At 32.9% G+C, this 20,823-nt stretch overlaps 2 protein-coding genes across 2 annotated transcripts; both read right to left on the bottom strand.

The window, feature by feature from the left end:
- Positions 1-395: 395 nt before the first annotated feature.
- LOC132550570 (epithelial-stromal interaction protein 1-like) lies at positions 396-8,277 on the bottom strand. Its single transcript, XM_060214659.1, has 7 exons — positions 7,988-8,277; positions 6,568-6,626; positions 6,133-6,290; positions 5,604-5,687; positions 5,152-5,225; positions 4,851-4,921; positions 396-3,478 (listed from the first exon to the last, which is right to left on the bottom strand). Exons 1-7 carry the CDS (start codon positions 8,275-8,277, stop codon positions 3,204-3,206), a joined length of 1,011 nt encoding a protein of 336 aa, XP_060070642.1. The 3' UTR covers positions 396-3,203.
- A 2,915-nt stretch (positions 8,278-11,192) lies between these two features.
- LOC132550569 (telomerase Cajal body protein 1-like) lies at positions 11,193-20,525 on the bottom strand. Its single transcript, XM_060214658.1, has 11 exons — positions 19,584-20,525; positions 18,859-18,957; positions 18,229-18,337; positions 17,431-17,519; positions 16,811-16,901; positions 15,697-15,850; positions 14,843-14,932; positions 14,138-14,256; positions 13,572-13,675; positions 12,898-13,050; positions 11,193-12,609 (listed from the first exon to the last, which is right to left on the bottom strand). Exons 1-11 carry the CDS (start codon positions 20,420-20,422, stop codon positions 12,462-12,464), a joined length of 1,995 nt encoding a protein of 664 aa, XP_060070641.1. The 5' UTR covers positions 20,423-20,525; the 3' UTR covers positions 11,193-12,461.
- Between the last annotated feature and the right edge of the window lie 298 nt (positions 20,526-20,823).

The following is a 20,823-nucleotide window of genomic DNA, read 5'->3' as shown; positions in this document are numbered from 1 at the left end:
TAGCCGGACACTTTATCGCTCAACTAAAGGGAAATTCCAACTAACTGAGGCTGGTAAGGCAACATATACTCTCAACTTCTACATAAGAATACTGAAGTGCTACACCTAAATGAAGTCCAATCATTTTCATTTTTTCTTTCTGTATAATTCCTTTTATTTTCTTCAAAGAGATCACATGTATAAATGATTCAGTAAGATGCTTGTCACATGCATCATCTGTAAATTAACACGTTTTTACCCAGTATGAAATGATCTGGGAAAAAACTAGTTTTATTTTGTCTCTAATTCTGTCAAATCTTAGTGTGTCTTATTAACAAACAACAATATTTTTTCTTTTACGTAAATATTTTATTTATATTTTTTCTGAAAATCTGTTCAGTCTATAAGTTGTGCATAATTTATGTATGTATAGACAGACAGAAATTGAATAAACAAATGTAACAAGCAACAAGTGAATTTCTGTTATACTGCCACTTGAGTATAACACAGATATAGTAAAGAATTTGGCAATACATTTAGGGAGACTTTCCTAAACAAATTCAAAACAAACAATGGTCCACAAAAAATAATTTAACAACACATTGAAAACATTAGTCCTACAACTGATAATACATAGTGGGTCTTAATCAAGTGAGTTTTCATTTATGGAGGTTTCATGGAACAAGTCTTGACAGTTTTTCTATATAGGCTAGAGAAAAATTTAAAAACTCAAAGACAAGATGATAAAATCTCATATAAAATGAAAACATTTAAAATTTTTTGTTTTACATAACTCAGAAAAGTTACCTTTGACAGGTTTTTAAGTAAAACTGTGTAGGACTAAAACAGGCAGCCATATTGTTGCAACTGTTTTCAATTCATGACATATGACATCATGATAGATTTTTAACTGGTGCAGCCAATGAAAGACTGCTAAGAGGCTAATTATGTGATAAAAGTATATGCAAAACTGACAAGGACAAACAATTTGAGATAAGAATATACATAATATATTGTTAAAGCATACTTTGAATTCAGCAATACATATCACAGTCAGTGTATAATGTGTGAGCAAAATGGAAAATTTGTGAGAGAGTATGTTAAACAGGTAAGCTGTACAAAATGGTGAAAAGTGGCATTAAACAGGTAAGACAGGTAGGATATGGTAAAGGAAATAATAATGAACTGTAGTTACATAGTTTTATCATAAATACATACATGTACACTATAATACATGAATTTGAATACATTACACTCTATTTTCATGTGTGGTTTGAAATTGAAATGTAACATATCACCTTCACTTGATATTAATACATTTTCATTCATGTATCCAAATTTGAAACAAAGATATGATAACAAATGGCCATAACTCTGCAAGCTAGTGTGCTATAATGAGTCCTAACATGATTAATACCACATCCTTTCCATATAACAGAAAACTTCTATTCACAATGCAGGAAATGAGAAAATAATGACCAAGAAGAAAAGAACGAAAAAAATTTCAACTGAACTTTTCGTGCCCTATTACATAAGGCCTTGTTAATTTAACTTCACCATTAATGTCTTTATAATTTTGTTTGTTTTCATATATTTGACATATGGAGACAGATTAAAGGGAGATGTGTAAACATCAAAGCACTGTTTTTGTCGAGGGCTATCATTCCGCCAGTCAAGGCCCATAAGTAGTTACCCTATATTTGTTAAATAAGTTTTATATACAGTAAGGATGATCTTTAAACAGAGAGGAAGTTATACCTCAGAAAAGTGAAGAAATTATCCTTCACACATTTAACAACCTGTAAAGTTAACAATTTTGCATTCATGAATGTGAAAAAGGCACAATGAAAAATGACATGGTGTGAAAATGGAAAATCATCATACAAAAGGGCAATATCTTTGTTAAATCAATCAAAAAGAATCAAAAACTGAATTCTGCCAGATTTCACAATCAGTACTCAGAAAAAAATCATGTGAAGCTCACTCCTTTGTAACACCTGTAGATGGACAAAGATCACTGATTATGTGGTGTTCAATAATCACTGATGACATTTGAGTTCATCAATATTCATGCTTTATGTCCAATGAAGAAATTGTAGGCAAACTTTGGATGAACCAATCAAATACATTGTAATGTAACCTCACAGAATTATCGTTGAAATTCATTTATTTAATCTACAGAAAAAATGAAAATATTCTTGCCCTATCTAGTCTACTTTAACCAGCCATGTGTTCACATCTGAACCCTCACCATTAATCAACAATGAATTTTCTACACTCTGGGATGTACTTCAATAAATCAGAGCAAAATTAGAGAATTGTAAACACAGCAATCAGCTTTTCATGAGGCCATATCAAGTACTCTTCACTTCTGTTTTATTAAACATGCTTTATGCATGTACACATAAATATCAAATTTAAATAACCCGTTTAAATATATAAACTAATGGTTTATATTTGCAATGTCATTTAGTGTAACTATTTGAATCACATTTGAAATTTTAACACAAGTGATACCTCCCATTAACAAACAGTTATGTTTTGTGATGTGTTGTGTAGAATTAATCATTAACTAGATTCAGAATAAACTTTATGTATACTGATACATAAATAATTTTTGTGGAGGATATATTTGCTCTGATTTCATGGATACTCTTAACCCATGAATCCATGTGTCCAACTATTAAAATCAGTTAAGTATATTTATTTGGCTATAATTAGCCAAAAATTGTGCCCCAGGAAAATAGAGCATCACAAAAATATATGACCTTACAGTAAATAATTAGTCATTGGCTTAAAAAAAATCTGTAATATGTGTCATTCATAATTTATGATAAAATGGATCCTGGATTAGTATGTAAAGTATGTGTATAGAGTCACACATTAATACATATTGTAATGAAAATTATTATCATCTCTGTCTTAATTTATGACACTTAACATTTCCTGAAATTGTTTGTGATTTTTTGAAAGAAAATTGGTTCACAGTTATAATCCACTGGTTTTTAATAAGTTAGATTATTCCCAGTTAGCCCTGTTCTGGAATACATTTATATTACCAATTCAGTTATTTCATATTTCTCATAAAACACCGGCCATATATCAAAATGTTTCACACAACAATCAAAATCTTCCTTAATTTCATTATTTAACACAGAGTTTCACACTTCCATTAAAATTACATTGTCATTAACATACTTTCTATTTATATCATAATTATTTTTTTATTGAGTCAAAAGTTGCACTGCTTGGTCCACATTGTTTCCTGTCTGACTTAGGAAGTCACTTAGGATTTCTGTACTGTACATTGGGAACATAGACATTAATGTCTCAAGTTCTGAACTCTGACCTCCTGTTGCTTCATCAGTGAACTGTGAACTTTGAACTCCTGAGGAGTTAAACTGCTGTGAACTTTGAACCACTGGAGTATATTCATATGACCTTTGACTCTGATTGTCTGGTGATGTAGCAGGAGCAGCAAGTCGCAGTGGAGAATTGTCTGTAGATGAAGCACATACTGTCAGAAAATAGATCACATAATTATATCTCTTAATTTGTTATCTTGAATTATTGAGTTTATTATACAATCCTAAAACACAAGATAAGTCTTCTCTTTTTAGCAACTGACAATTAATTATGATGACTATTTCTAAAAAAACCCATCTTCAGAACCATGATTTTTTTGTTACTCCACTTTTTAGACATCAATAATCACACTAAATACTGAGGAAGGCAGTGGTAAAATGAATAAGAATATATTTATAGACTACTGCAGCAACTGACCTTTAAATTTTCATAAAATCACTGGAGTGCCCTAATAATTATCTATAACCATCTCACAACTATAACTTCAATTTTGTGTTTTATTTTTCATTTTTCTCTTATTTGAAAAACTCAAGTACCCAAATAATGTAAAGAATTCATTTCATTCACAGTAAGTATACTGCTCCACAATTTTGTTAAATTATCTGTGAACGACAGGGGTCTGGAAAAATATTTTAAACCACTAGGCACAGGACTGGTGGGATGAAAAATTTACTCTTCCGAATTGGAAATTTACTCGTCCAAATTCAGCTATGAAATGGCGACTTAATCAGCGAGGATGTGACATGTGACTTTTTTGTATTTTTATTTGAAGTTTTAGTGAACAAAAAACTATGCAGTGATGGCTGCTTTGCATCAGACATTGTGCTCGACTTAGGCCTGGTCGTAGTGTTTGTTTACATCTGACTGACTAGGCGCTGTTAAGAATGAGAGCACCTGACATCAGTATAACCGTGAGAAAATGCTTAAGGTATTCCGAATGCTATATTTGACGTCATGGGAGTTCCGGTGTAATCGAAAGTTAGAGAGCGGACTGGAATATTTTGTTTTCGAAGTACCGTAAACATGTTTCTTTGTTTTAAATTTTCTTTACATTTTTATTGAAATTTAAGTTGTAACATTAATATCACTGGAAAAAGTACCATGAAATATCTGGTTGTCCGAGACAATTTTCACTCGTCCATGACGACCGGACGAGTGCTTTTCCGGACCCCTGAACGATATTGCCATTTCATGTTTTAGCCCACGAGATATCAGTTGATTGTCTCCTAAATTTGTAGAAATTTGTGATGAAATATGGTGGCTGCCAAAAGAGTCTACAAAACCACATAATATTGTTGAAATTTTTCACTTAAATTATTCTATTTTAACACATAATGTTTTTTTTTTTAAACCTACATGTAGATTGCTTTTGTAAATCTCATATCAACACAGAAATTCATCAAAATAAATCTACCTGGGTACCATTTTCAATTCTTACATCATTCAAATTAAAGTTGGGCAAGCTGAATTTTAATAGAACATTAAGTTATTTACGTAAATTTTACCTGTGGTTGAGGCAGATGCAGCTGGCTGTCTACTTTTACCTTCTAATTTCCTAAGGAACTCTTCATTTTTTCTGTTAAGATTAAAAATATACAATATATACAAAGAATGATAGGTCCTTAGCATTAAAGTTAGATTCCAATGTCACGAGTACAATTTTACAAACTTTCTGTTAAACTTATACTGTTTCTTGCGCATTTGTATTGCAATTATCAACATTAGTAAAATATCTATATATGATATAAAATCGAAATGTTCCACATTCATATATTAACAATTTTATCTTTTCCACATAATTTTTACCTTCTCCTGTCCTCATCATATTTTATATGGTCCTGTGACTGCCGACTTACTTCTCTTTGTTTGTTACTCTCAGCCTGAAGAATTAAATGTAGAGCAAACTGATGATATCACTTTACAAAACTTTTGACATCAGGTGTTCTGCACTTTTTAATTCAGTGGTATGAGTTGTTCATTAAACCAACAACATTATAAGACACTGGTCATATTCATGCTTCAACTTTATAAACTTTCCTTTATGAAGAATTAACATCAAACACATTTTTTTCCTCTAAAATATCTACATGACGAAAAGAAATCTACAGGTATAAAGGGCCTAATCTTGGTTCACTACAGCAATTAAATTAACATTTTAATTGACAGAGACGAAATTATCACTTACATATGAAGAAATACTTATACAAAAGATATAAATTGATATAAAACTACAACAGACATTCCATCAATAACAGTACCTTCATCCTCTGCTGTAATTTCTTTTTTTCATATTCTGCTTCTTCTTTCTGTTTTCTTTCATTTTTGTACTGCTGCTGTTTTTGCTATGTAATGTGAATGTAGTATGTACTTACAATAGTGCCGTCACATAAGATAACTATGACAACATGTCAGACAGATAGATGATAAGAGATTCCAGAGGGATCGTGGTACACACACTGGTAACTCTGACCTTCACTGGCTCTTTATATGATAAATTTTTAGATGGATCTTTCTTGTCTTTTCTCTTATTAGCTCTTGATTGATTATATGAAACTGATCCAGTGCCTCTCAAGAAAAGACCTAGGGTACTTATTAACATTTGAGAATGATTCTTCCAGTTCTTCTGCAGAAATAGTGAACAATTGAGTAGAGATGGACAATTTGACGAAGGACCAGTCGGACAATGAACAATTTGAACAACTACAGAACAAAGTATTTTTCTATCTAGAAACAGTCTGTTCTTAATCTGTTCACCTTCTAAAAGCAATTTACATGACCAATAGTTACCAGTCTGTCTACTTTTCCAAATCGATTTCCATCAATTATTCTTTGTCTCGATTCCTCCATGGTCATCTGACCTCCTCCAGCCGTTCCCACATAGCTGACATGACCTAGCTTCTGTTGCTGTTTGTGACTATTGTACTGCTCCAGTCCACGTTTGGCCTCTGTCATACAAAAAAAAAAAACCCACCAGAAATCAAATTTCTTTAAATACAAGAAATCCAAGCATCAATCTGCTACATGTTCCTGATATCATAATTCTGGTTATTTTGTACTTTGAGTAGCAATGTACAATTTTTTCTCAATTAATTTTAATTGTATACTACCTATAATGGTAATAAAATATATCATTACAGCAAAATGTGTAATGAAATTTCCTTGAAATCTTGTAACCTTTGAGATATCTAATGATATCATGATGTCATGAATCAGTTAACTTACGTTCACTGACGGCTTGACGTTTCTTTTCATTTGGTGTTATCATAGTAAATCCTCCCTGACTGAAAAAGGAAAATAATACATGTATAATTAAGTTTGTTCTTTTGTCCCAAATATCTCCTAAAGTTCCTACTGGAACTATCAACTTTGGGTCTAAAATACTAGCACTCTATATGCATGAATGTTTGGAGGCAATATAATATTGATTAAAACCATGAAGAATAAAAAACAAAATAATATTACAAACAAATTCTCTCCTGATGTTTAAAAGATGTACAATTTTATACAGCATAGACAATATCATATCATTCCATGGTGCCAATTTGTCAAGGGTTGTTACTGTGGGAGGAAACTGTAGTACCAAGGGAAAACATGCATAGGAAGTGATCCTTAACCTTTTTATGTCTGGTGACCTAGTAATTAAATGCACACGACCAATACCAAGTTAGCTATGGAATTATCTTTTATGCTTGATTTTATATGGATTGTGTCAATAGCCGATGACCTGGTACTTTGCATTAACAATATCTAGTGTACTTAAATTCCCAGTGTTTAACCTTTTTCATTACATTTACAGTTACATCAATAAGCAGTGGTCAATATTTTGGACACTTTTCAATCAGTTAACTGGGTAACAGTGTCCATCCTATTTGATATTGAACTGGCAGTCTAGAATAGTACACAATGTTTTCTGGGTTTTTTTCTTTTTCTTTTTTCTTTTTTCTTTTGAAAGAGCAAGTGAGCTTATGCTGTGGCGCAGCTTGAATGACCTTGACTTGTTTCCTTGGCAACAGGGGTCAAATGTCATAAAATATTTCAAACTTCTTCTCTATAACCAATAAGCTCAAGGTCATGATAATGAGCCTATCTAATGGTCACATGATTGCTACTAGCTGAGTAGATGGTTAAAATTTGTTCAAATAAATGACACTGATCCAAGTTCATGGTCAAATGTGTTGAAATCTTAAGACGTTTTCCTCCGTGGGGTTAAGAAATTGGGTCTGCAATACTTTGGGATGGATGGATATCAAGCTTGTTCAAATGATTGTCCTTAGTATGTTTAAAATTCTCTAACAACTTCTTTACAGAACATAGCTTGATGGGTGCACAGCTACCAAATTTGTTCGAATGAATAACCTTGACTTAGTGTCATGGTCACAGTGGTAAAATGTGTTAAATTCTTTAGACAACTTTTTCTCAGTGACCCATAGGACAAGTGATAGGATAATCAGTCTGCATAATCGTTGGTACATGTAAAGTGATACAGATGTGTATTGCGTATATTAATCATAATGGCGGATGCAGTCAATTAACTTCCGTACAATATAATCTGTGATTACATATTGGCAATGGTAAGGCATGAACACAGTCCTACTTTCATTTTACAGCATGATATTATATATATATATATATATCAATTTACTATGACGTTCGCTGTTCTTGTGAAGGCGGTTCGCCTTGATCCTGGGAGGGCTGGTTGACATCCATTCCCCTTCCTCTGACTGACGAAAGTCCTCCGCCTCGTCCGTTTGTAGCGACACCTCGGCCTCTTCCTCGGTTTACAGGCGCTCGAGGTTGTCCTGGTGGAGGAGCTCGGGTTGGTGAAGAGTCCCTATTTACAGGTTTTGGTCTAGTTGTTGACTCGGTTGTCTGTCGCGTTCCACGTCCTCGTGCGTATGACACTGACGGCTTGCTTGTAAATGTTTTACTCATTGTAAGGTCTAGTTTTCTTTTTATACCAGTTAGTACTTTATTTTTGACGGGTTTCTCAGAATTGAACAACCGGATGTAAACATTACATCACGCCCTCTAGTGGGTCCAATGGTAGTTGAGCCAAAAGATCGACGCTCAGTCGGGGTGCATTTTATTACTATTATTTTTCCTTTAATATATTTATATAGTTCTTTGTTTGTTTTATTATTTTTTTATTTTTTTATATATTTATTTTTCTTTCTTTTTGAATTTTCATTTATCTATTTGAATATATTCTTTATTCCCTGTATTGAAATTCGATGTTTTTTCTGCTTTCTTGCCATTGTGCCAAGTCATATCTCGTGATTGATTGGCAGCAATTTCTATCGGATCATCACCTATAAGGTTCATGTAAAACACGACGATATTATATGGTTACCGTCAACTCTCCAAAGTAAAAGAATAGTGCTAATTTCCCGCCCTCTTTATGGATACAGATTTAGTTTGGATCAAGTTATTGTATACTTCATTCTCTGTGAAAATGTAACAGAAAGAAAATTTAAAGACTTGGTATATTATACCTATGATTTACCAGTTTCCTTCCCAAACTTTTCCTCTTATCAAATGGCATTGAACGACTTACTAACACCTTTGTTATTTACAAGTCCAAACGAAGGGAAATTTGATAACTACAATATTGAAACTGGTCGTTTTAAAGCGTCCGTTTGAACCGAGTGCATTACCTCGGTGTGCTCTAGGTTACCTACGGCGTTCTCTTCTTTGTTTGTTGAGAAATGTTTCGATCCACAGTGGTAAGTTCTCCAGTTGTCTCCTCTATGAAATGCTATCATTGAACATGTAATAATAGCAGGCCATTGTCATTGTACTTTGGATTATATATTAAAGCGGGGTAGTGTACTTTCAGCGATGGAAGAATGCAACAACAAGGAGACGAAGGTTGGTTCAGAATGACAGTACTAAGGAGAGAGAGAGTGGGGGAGGAGGGTTGGGTTTGGGGGGAGTGTAGAAGAAGTGTAGGCAGCCCAATATGAATTTGATTAAAAATATTTGATTGTAAATGATATGAAAATTGGACACATGTGTTTACAACACTAATCGCAGTATTTTTCTTTAAAATACATTAATACAAGCAATAAACTAATAAGGCAATTTACAGCAAATGATTTCTTGTGTTGATAGAGAATCACATCGCTTGCTTTGGGTTATTGTTTCTGATCAAGCGTACACAAGAAATATCTAGTAAAATGTAATTTGCATATTTAAATATGTTGTCAAATTTGGACATAGTGACGTTTTAAGAGGCTCATATTGGTTTCATGAAATCGTATATGTAGGTGTTCTGTCATTAGCATTCATGGTGCTGTTTCACTTAAAACTTATGCAACTAATGAAACCAACCTATCGTGTGAACTATTTTTAAGGGTGTATATGCAGGGATGGGGCACAGAGGAGAACACCGCAGACTTCCTGAGGTGACAGTATACGCCAACGAATTGGAGAATCAGTAGTAATCCTCCCTGTTGCAGTCTCTTTGGGTATCCTGGGACATTCTGCTTATTGTGGGGAGTATTGTTCAGGGCTCTGATGTTCAGGAGAGGAGCCCTAATGTGTCCCTTACAGAGCCCTAGGTATGGGCCCCAGTCAGCAGATCTTGACACCATCGGCAACTGCAATGAAGTGTTGCTAAATTGTGTTATATTTTGTTGTAGTAGCCTATTGTTTTCTATATATATTACAATATCTCGTGATTCTGTTGTGGGCAATGCCGCCAGTTGAGTACGTATTGAGTACCTTAAAAAAGTCAATACCTTGGCATAATTTTGGACCCAAACTATCAAACTCAATAATTGAGTGGTTACACTCACTATCACTTCCATTGCATCTTTGAAACATTTCTTGACAAAATTGAAGGTTCCATGTGTGACACCTTGTAGGAAAGATGAGGTCACATAATGGTATGTGGTACTGACTATGAGGTCGGGTGTTGTTCCTTCTAATCTTCAAAGGAGCTTATCAGTCTGTGATTGGTCATTTTTTTCTCTCCTGAAACCCGCTCTTGACCGATGAATTAACTTGCTTGTGCTTTGTGCCAGGAAATGTTCCAGGGGAGCAGAGATTGAAAGAGATCTGCGTCAATCAATCAATCAATCAATCAATCAATCAATCAATCAATCAATTCATTGTATTGAAGTAAAGCCAATTCCATTCAATGTAACTGTAACTTCAAATCACACAAAATCAATTATATTGTTGAGATATTTTATTTTCACTTGTTTTGTTTTTATCATTAGAGATTTTTTGACAAGTGACTGGTCCCATCAGCATTATGTGACAAACAATAACATGTAATTATCTCAGGACCATATATGGTATGAATACATTTTTTTTCTGAATCAATAAAACCATGTAAATTATGTGATTTTCATGAATAACTGAATTATCTTAACTGATACCCAATCCATTTCATTGTGATATTTACATCAAAAGTGATATTGACCAGGTGTTAACTCAACTGATAGCTACTCATGACTCAGTTTTACTCACACAAGCTTAGTGTTAACTCAACTGATAGCTACTCATGACTCAGTTTTACTCACACAAGCTTAGTGTTAAAGAAATATTATATTATTTTTAGCAAAAACCTGGACATATTTAGGATTTAAAATTTATCACTTGTGTACATAAAAGTCAAAACAAACAGAATAAAAAAGGCATACAAATATCAGAAAACAGATGAAAAAAGAAACTGTTGGAGACCATCAAATTCCAACAACACAAAAACAGCTTCAATGTGCATCCTCCCTATTACATTTACTTTTGCATGAGATATCTGTGATATATACCTACCAAAACAGATCTATGTAAAAAGTTCTACAGTAGATACTTTTACTGGTGTGACTACCATGATGTCACAATTGTAGTTATGGAGTCGATTAACGTTTCACGGTTACCGTCAAAATGATTCGTGTGGAGAAATAGGCTCACTCAACTCATGAATATTCATAAGATAAAATATTTGTGATGTCATCAAAACTTGAGAGGTGGCAAGCATGAAAACAGGCAGGATGAGGGGGGTACAAATAATTCTTTTCTTTATTTACTTACTCTGTATTCAATATTAGACACAGAGGCAAAAAAAACCTTTATTCTTTTTTATTTGTAAATGCAGTTTAATGAATGAGCATGTAAGTTTAAATTTATACTATTTTATCAACAATTGCACTTGTTTAGTAGTATTCAAAATAAAAATTTTTCAGTCACATTTACATCTGAACTGTGGTAGACTTTCTATACCTTCACAAGCACTCACTGAGATAGCCCCCCTGATGGCCTCTCATACTGTAGCAATTTAATTATTATTGGGAAAAAAGGTTGACATCAGGTTCAGAATACCTCACTCATTACAATTTTGATTTTCATCATACCATTCCTGCAAGTTATAAGCCTAGTTACTGGCAGGTTGCTGGCCCCTTTAACTTTTGAGCACAAATACATTATCAATCATTTCAAAGGTCTCCGGAACCTTAAAATCAGTTCAGTATATTACATAAAACTGTGATATCATGCCAATTTGTAACATGATGACAAAGACTGTATAGGAACCTCGAAACAATAACATATTGATCATCTCTTTCCATCAATGCATACAGAAAACTGGTTAAAATGTGCCTGGCCCCATTAATTTCAATAATGCGCCCATTCTTTGTTCTCCTGCTATACCTATAAATTTTGTTCAAAATCCAAAATGGCAGCTATGCAAATTGAGTGAGCGAGCTTAATCTGCCGTATGTGTTTCCAAATTGCTAGATACAGTAGCTAATTAACAACTTAATTAAGTTTAAAGTGAATGAATATATACAAACAGCAAAATGTGCAGAAAATGTGAATATACCTTATAGAACTTCATAGATATTGCATTTATAAAATAAGTAAATGCCATTTCTACACAGTTAAATGTCTAAGATATGACATGATATTTTGATCTCCTCCACCACCACTGTAGACACCAATGAACACCTTTAATTGTGTTATTGCACTATTTGTTCTGAATTTTTAAAAAAAAAATCCAGAAAACCAGAAGACATATGTACACATAAGTATTTCAGAAAATTGGCACAAAACACTTGGGCTAAAAATAGCTTGAGCCAATAATGTTTTTGCGGTACATTTAAAACGAAAAAATATCAAATCTTTGATTTTGGAAATGCCCAAAGTTTGAGATTATTCTCGATGATGTCACTGGATTCGTCATCAGAACTGTCACTATCATCTACGCAGGAGAAATGTCTCTGGCCTGAAGAGGAGGCTAAAATTGGCAAGTATGGGTGCAAACTGAAAGGAGACAAAAAAAATTATGAAAATTATCATTCAATAGGGTTTTTAAGCTGTTACTGCTGACAAGATAACAGATCAACAACCTAATCTATGTAGAAAGCAGCTTTTCAGCTTCAATAACAATCATTTGATTCAACAGGAACGTGTAACTAGATCAATCTTGATTCAAAAATGTTAATTTGTGTTTAACCTGGGATTCTCTTTTAGCAAATGGTACCCACATTATTTTGTGTTGTGTCATAATTCTTCTGCAGATTACTATAAAACAGGAACAATGTCACAAACCTGATGCCATTGACAGTGTCTTTGTGTGCCTGGAATGTATTGATAACTTTTAAGACAGGGTCCTGCCCAGGAAACAACTCCTCAGGAGCAATGGTAGTGTCCCATATATTCACTGTACCATCATGACTGCCAGAGAACAGATATTGCCCACTCCTGTAACAACACAATACAGTTCATTCAACATCATGTGATTATTTTGATAATTTAATCAAGACACAATATATTTTGTGTAAGGCTGTTCTTTAAATTATTGTATTGGGGGGGGGGGGGGGGGGATGTCCTTAGCATCATTTAACTACCAACGAAGGTAATCAAGATTGAACAGAATATGCAACAGTATAGTTTCAAAGGTATCAAGCATTGTTTTACAGTGACAATAGTACTGTTTTGTAGGTTTACTGGTACAAACTCATGAATTTTTTGGATGTTATCTTCTCAGAGTTTTTTTTTTTTTTTACTCTGAATTAAATTTAGTAATATTTCAGAAGTTACAAAGTTCAGCGAGATTATAAACACATATTCTGTCTTTGTGCAGACTTTAACATTAAAGGATATGAGATCTAACTTTTTCTGATAATGTCTCTTTTGAAAACTTTGAAGTATCTGATGGTAGTAGTTACTAATGATACAAGAAAGATATCCATGATTGATATTTGACTGAAATATTGTCTTACCTGTCCAAGTCGAAATAAATCCTCTGATTTGTCAGCACTTGTCGCAAAGCTACAAATAGAATTCGCCCTGGATATCGTAAATCCCAGCAAATAATTTCAGGATCCTGTAAGTTATAAAAATATATGAGACTAATTACTACTTCAATAAGCCCTAGGGTTAATTACATTACCCCAGAGATTCAAAGTCAAAAAATCATTTTATAACAGACAAGAATTAGCATTTGTTGGTAATTCAATAAAATTGGTGAGATTTTAGTAGGCATTGGTAGAATGCTGATTAACTAGTTAGGTGAAACTTTCCAATCAAAACATATATAATCAAAAGCATGACACACTATGGACATCCATTTTTTGAAGTAGAATGTTCATTATGAAAAAAAATAAGTAATAGCATCTGATCTCAAATTCAAATTTCAATGTTGGTTGTAACAATATCTGGTTCTTAAATTTCATTATACCTACACTGGTCAAATATGAACAACACAGGTCACAGATTCCATTGAGAAAGTGAAATAAACTGTAGTACATTGTAAATTATAACATCTAAACTAGTTTATGTTACTTACTTTACGACCTCCACTATAGAGCTTGGTTCCATCTGGGGAAAAGGCCAGGTGAGTTACTCCCCCTTGCTGTCCATCAAACATACATGCCATTTCCCCTTTAGGTTCACAGTACACAGCAACTACAAAACATCAAAATAAATTTTCCTTTCACATATACATCAAAATCAACTTTTATTTTACATCTACAAAGTATGAAATACTTAAATACTAAGAAAAGGGTAAATTAAAAAATAAACTTCTATTTTACATACAATGTAATGTGTAATGCATTATATACATAAAAACTACAAATTAATTTCTATTTCACATATATCATGTGTACATTACATAAGATTGTCTTAAACCTGTACATTATTAAATGATATCCTCAATTGCATTCATTCAATAGTAAGATGTACTTTGTGTGACATATCTTAACACAGTATATACATCATATATTACTTTGAGGTAACAGTAAGTACCAATGCACTATTTCTTTCTTATAAATAACTGATTGAGTTTAGAGACTGACAATAAAATGATGTTACAACAGAAATATCCTTAACATAAGAAAATTTCTGGAGAAGAGCATTTAAGAAGAAATTACAAAAAAAATTGTTGCAATCCTTACTGTATGTCTAACAAGATATTTTTACAGACAAACCTAAAGAATCTCCACAAGTTTGGAGAGTTCATGAAACTGGAACCAAAGAAAGCAAAACTTACTAGCCCTGGAGTAAGATCCTGCAGCGTACATTCCATTATCCTGAGGACTGGGGACGATACATGATATTATACCAGGCTGACCTGATTTAGCTGTAGAAAAATAAAGGTTATCATAAAGCAAGTGATGACTTAATGACTTTAGTTCTGTTATAGAAAGATGGTCTCTTAGAGAGGTATAACTGAAGTTATAGATAGGTGGTCTGTTAGAGAGGTATTACTGAAGTTATAGACCGGTGGTCTGTTCGAGAGGTATTACTGAAGTTATACATAGGTGGTCTCAAAGGTAGATTTGATGAAGACAGGTGATCTCTTAGAGAGGTATGACTGTATACAGATTTAGATAGGTAGCCTCTGAAGCAGTTTTGCGAGTAGTTATTGACAGGTGGTCTCTAAGGCAGGTTGGATTGTTGTGTTAGACAGGTGATAGTTACAGAGAGGTGATTCTATGCTGAATGAATTTGACAACAGGTAAAAGCTAGATACAGGACATGTGTTGACTGCAAAAAGTCATGTGTAATTATGAATCACTAGCAAACACGTGTTAAACATACACAGAAAATGATGTTATTAAATATGATGAAATCAATGTTTCAAGACGCACTAAAGTTTGACTATAATAAAAGAAGACACATTTGTTCATGTACTCCAGGTTCCCATAAATGTACATGCAGTTTGATATTTTTACAGATATCAAAGTTATCTCCCTTATCAATCAACAAACCAGAGACTTGATTACAGTAGTTAACCTGATTCAAATTGTCAATCAAAAAAATTTACCATATACATGTATTTTTTAAGATGGATCAATTCTGAAAAAGATACACATGTCAAAGTCGTGCATCTACATTTCGTACTTTTTGAGTGCTGGGTGCTGTAGTATGTTGGCCGGGAAACACAGTCACGCCCAGGTCTTGCCAGATCAAATATCCGGATCATTTTGTTAAATCCACAATAAAGTTTGGTCCCATCAAGGCTGAAGGCTAAGCTGTAGGCAGATGTGATCTCATCCTGGAAAAAACAAAAGTCATGAGTAACATTGGAATTTTATGTCACCTAAATCAGTAAATTAGAAAAACACATTTTTTTGTTAAATTCTACTTTTTTTATTGAAACATTCCTGACATTAATTCTTTATTTCACATTTAATGCATTATTAACTGGGGTAGAATAGATATTTTAGAGTTGCCCTTATTGTTTTCATGAGTAGAATGTCATCACTTTATTTAAAATCAAATAATTAGTTACATCAAGTTCAGTTTTTTTTCATGTTTTATCAAAATCATTGATCACTCATTTTGGCTGTTCCAGCTTGTTATATGACAATATCATAAATACCACATGCTGTGTAATAACTCCCGTAAAATCATAAATAAATGACATTATATCTTCTATAATGTCAGAAAAAAATTGTCTAAAAATGTCATTCTTATAGAAAAATAAATTTTTATTACTTTTTATTTTTATAAATTTTTGGGGTTCTATATATTTCTTAATGATACCAGTATCAAAAATTTTGTTTATTTTTTCTAATTTGCTTGGTTTGTTGCCCCATGGACAGCCAGGGTCATCTTGAGATGGGGTCACGTTATAGTATAGTAGATGGTGGCTGCCTCTTTGAAAAACATATTGGAGACCTGTCGCATATAACCTAGAAAAATTAGGGTAAAGTGTCTTGCCCAAGAACGCGACCACAACAGCACACACCAGTCCTTTTTTTAGCTTCCTGAGAAACATTAACTGTACGGAGTGTTGAACTATGTAACTTGGGTATCACCTGAGATTGTGTAGGCTAACAATCTACTGACTGAGATATCGTGGCTATTGCTGTTACACAAGTGTCTATGTCATACATGTACACAATTGATTTATTTATTATGTTTAATCTCACAAATTCATATTAATTCCTCTCATGTCAGAATTTCCTAAAACTTGTGAAGAATAATTCAAAACATAAAATTGATGACTTACTAGATGGTTGTAAGGACGATATGTACATCGTATTTGTCCAGTGTTTGCATCCCATAGATGTACTGGGCCGTCTTTCGATGTAGCAACAAGGCTATAAAATGAACAAACAATGAGTCATTGGATAGTGTCAGTCTGTTTCAAATTGAATAAGACATCTTACTTTAGTCAGACCTACACAATTATAGATTCAAATTCAAAAGAATAAACTAGTTACATATGTCTTAGTAGGAAATGTAGAAATTTCTATCTCAAAGTAAAATTTCAATATTCAAAATATCTGGCAATGTTTTTTTTCCAAATATGTCCTTGAAGAACTTGTAAGCTATCAAGAAAATAAACCATTATTTCCTTATTTTCCCCTCATTTTGCTTACATTTCAAGTGAGTCACAATCAACCATTATGTTTGTCTGGAGGATATGGAAACACTTCTTTCATATCTGTCATGTCTGTCTGTTATATCCTGCTTACTTAAAACTCTCAGTAACTTACAGATATATAATCTTAAGCTCCAATAGTAATCGTTTATTATTGTAAGAATGCTCTGTCATGTAAGGACCTTGTTAGGGTCATAATCCTACCAAGCCTTGCTTCAGACACCAAATAATACATCTTTCTTTACCATTGAGTATTAGGGTCATCAAACACCATTTTAGGATACCAGCAGTAGTCATAGATGGTGTCAGTTTCTGAAAATTTCAAGGCTGAGGTCTGAAATAAAAACACATCCAAACTTTATCATTAATATTGTACAGTGTAGGTATAAACCATGTCTATTTGGCAATAAGCCCACCCCTCAACTATTTACCTAAATTTCCATAGCATTTCTAATATACCCATCCAAATCTATAATAAATTTCTGTAGAAATGTCAACGAGTGTTATATTCTTGTTCTGTCTACTTCTCGGTAGTTACGCATTGGTCCTCTGGACATCACAGCACAAATTTTTTTATGTTAATTTGTTGATTTACTGAATAAATATTGCTAGTAAACGAAATAAGAGTTTATCACTTATTCTTATCACAATAATATCTAATGAATAAAGGGCTGAGAGGAGAAAACCAATGTTTTAGGTGTAGTTGAACTGTAGTCAAATGTGGCAAAAACAATTCATATCATTTTTTTTTTCTTTATTTGATATTTTCTGATGATGATTATAATCATTGATAACAAAGGAATTAAACATTCAATCACGTGAATGGAATATTACACTTATTTAGAATAGGTGTACTGACATATCTATTGTTTGATTTATTAGTAATTTAGGAACATAAATGATTTTAATTTATCGACAACCCAGTATTTAAATATCATTATTACAGCATGATTTAGTATTCAAGTAAGGTTATAGTTAATTATCAAAAATCATTAAATAAACATAAATTTTATTTTATATCTGTAAGCTGTAAGGAAAAGTACCATTTCAGGGATCCCCTCATTTTGTCCCTCATACAGAGGTTGAGGAAGGTTGAACAGTCTTAGACAGTTATCATTGCTGTTGGTGAGAAGACATGTCCCATCAGGGGCCCTAAATGGGGTAAAAAAACATTGTTAAAATATAAAATACGAGAATAACAATACCTGACTACATATTTTCCACGTATTTCCACATTTAATTAAAACCATCAACTTACATAGAAAAAAATAAATGAAATGAATGTTCACGCTAGCTAGTAACAAAATCAGATAATGAAATAACTGAAATAATTCTTCCATCATTTTTCTCCTAGAACCAGTGATTTCTGGAACTCAGATATTTGAGTTTATATTTCTTGGTATTGAGACTAATCAAAATTTTTGAAATCATATTCTGTAATCGCATGAAAAATTACTACAAAAATTACTGATGAACTTTAATTCATGACAAGATCTTATCGTTTAGTTGGACCCTAAGAAAAAATTCCAAGATTTCCAATCTACCAAACATCTTATGAAAGTTAGTATGAATATATTTGTTTTATAAATAACATGAAAGCAGGTTAAAAACTTCAGAGCTTGCCAACATATTTGTAAAACAACTTTATTACAATTTTTTTAATTTACACTCACCATTTGCAGCCCTTGAGGAAATTATCATCTGTTGTGTTGAACTCTGTCATGGCATCAGTAATAAACTCTGGTTTTTCTGTAAGTACCATACCCTCCTGACTACAAATGTAAATTCTACACATATATAGGGTATCTCATTAACTTATGATTTACATATTACACATTAATTTATAAAGGAGACATGACAAAAAATTAAAACCCCTTTGTAAATAATTTTGACAGATACTTTTAAAGCATACATTATATAGATACATGTACAGAATGTATAGTGGATAGTCTCTATATTTCTAGTTATTATTTAAAATAATACCAGGAAGACAGAGATTTGGTCTTTTGAGCTGCAGAAAAATATCTAGGTATCTCAAATGAAATCCTTATCTGATGAGTTTAAAAAGCAGAAAATCATACCAAATATGTGCAAAACTACATTTGTCTCTTTCAAAACTGTTTTGAAGGGTAAAAATACTGATCAGTAAAGCATGCTTTCAAAGGCAGACAATCAAATCAAAGCGTTCTTGCCCAAGATCACAACTATGACAGAACATGATGATCAGTGACCTCAGATACCAGAGACACAAAAAAAAAATTGGCCAGAGGAGGGATCGAACCACACACCCCAGATCTTCACCTGGGATTCGGAATTCTGATGCTCTACTAACTGAGCTGTTGTCTGATTATATTTTTATGATGAAATGATATATTATGTTGTTTGTTTTCCTCTATACCTGAAGTAGGGCATGTCATCCTCCTCTGTCTGACTTGTGCTGGGCATGTCCTGTTGGCCATCACTTTTCATATCTTTTCCATCAGCAGAGTCAAAGGCCTGATCTTCTTTCTGCATACACACAGGTTCAGACTGAACAGAATTATCAACCAAAGTTTCTGTTCCACTGGTTTCTCTATCAGACACAGATTCTAACACATCATTTGGTGTCACTGATTCTGAATCTTTTTCAGCTCTAAATCTTTTCATTGGCGGTTCCAATCCTTCTGTGTTTGAATTTAAAGTAAATGTTAAGTTTTGCTTATCAGAGTCTGCAAACACTACAGGAATATCATTATTGGAACCTTCCTCTGATGTACATGCAATTACTGTGTCCTTTTGACTAAATGACTGTTTTTCTCCTCTTTCTGTTAATGTGATCATAGTCCTTTCATTATCAACGATGTCTTCTGTACACCCTTGTTCATTATCTAAATTTACATCTCCATCTTTTCCGAATTCCTTCCTTGGCTGTATTCCGCTACTCTCACTTTCTTCATTTTGACCTTGACTTTCTACAAAGATGTCCGTGTTATGACTTTCCCCATGATCTTTGTCTTCTTTATTGTCTACTTGATTGCTATTGCTGATTAAAGAATCAACCATCATTTCCTGTTGATCAAATATTTTTGGTTGGCTTCTTAACAATATAGAATGATCCGAAAGACCTTGATTTAATGAACTGTCATTTTGATTTTTCGTCTCATCTTCATTGTGAGTAATATTTCCAGGTAAGTCATTGTGAAGTAAATTTCCAGGTAAGTTGTTGTCAGATAAATTTCCAGGTATATCAGTCTCCATTTTATCTGTTGTAGAAATGAAATGTCTAGATCCTCAATTCCATGAAGTTTTCATGTATCAATTATACTTTTTTATTTCGTTTTAATTATCATATTTTTTATCATTAAAACAAAAACTTTTAACATCACTTCTCATCTTCTGTGTATGACAAAATTATTCTTTAATCCAGAAGCTCGATAACTGAAAATCAAATGGAGAAATAATTAAGGACATAAGCAAACTGACATACAATTTTATTTTGAATTTAAAGTAGATTTAAACCAAAACTTTTACCTCAAATCACGTGGCGTATAGAGTCAATGTGACACTGTATTTGCATAAGAATAGTATTCATTATTTTCTTTCTAACTTTAAAGCTCATCTTATTTTGTTCTCCTTTGACTACTGAGTTAATCCATTGC

This window comes from Ylistrum balloti, unplaced genomic scaffold, assembly GCF_031769215.1.
Source record: "Ylistrum balloti isolate Yb309-2 unplaced genomic scaffold, AGI_CSIRO_Ybal_v1 Utg370128, whole genome shotgun sequence".
Classification (NCBI taxonomy): Eukaryota; Metazoa; Mollusca; class Bivalvia; order Pectinida; family Pectinidae; genus Ylistrum; species Ylistrum balloti.
Note: the sequence above shows the minus strand (reverse complement) of the source record. Positions and strands in the feature narration are given on the sequence as shown.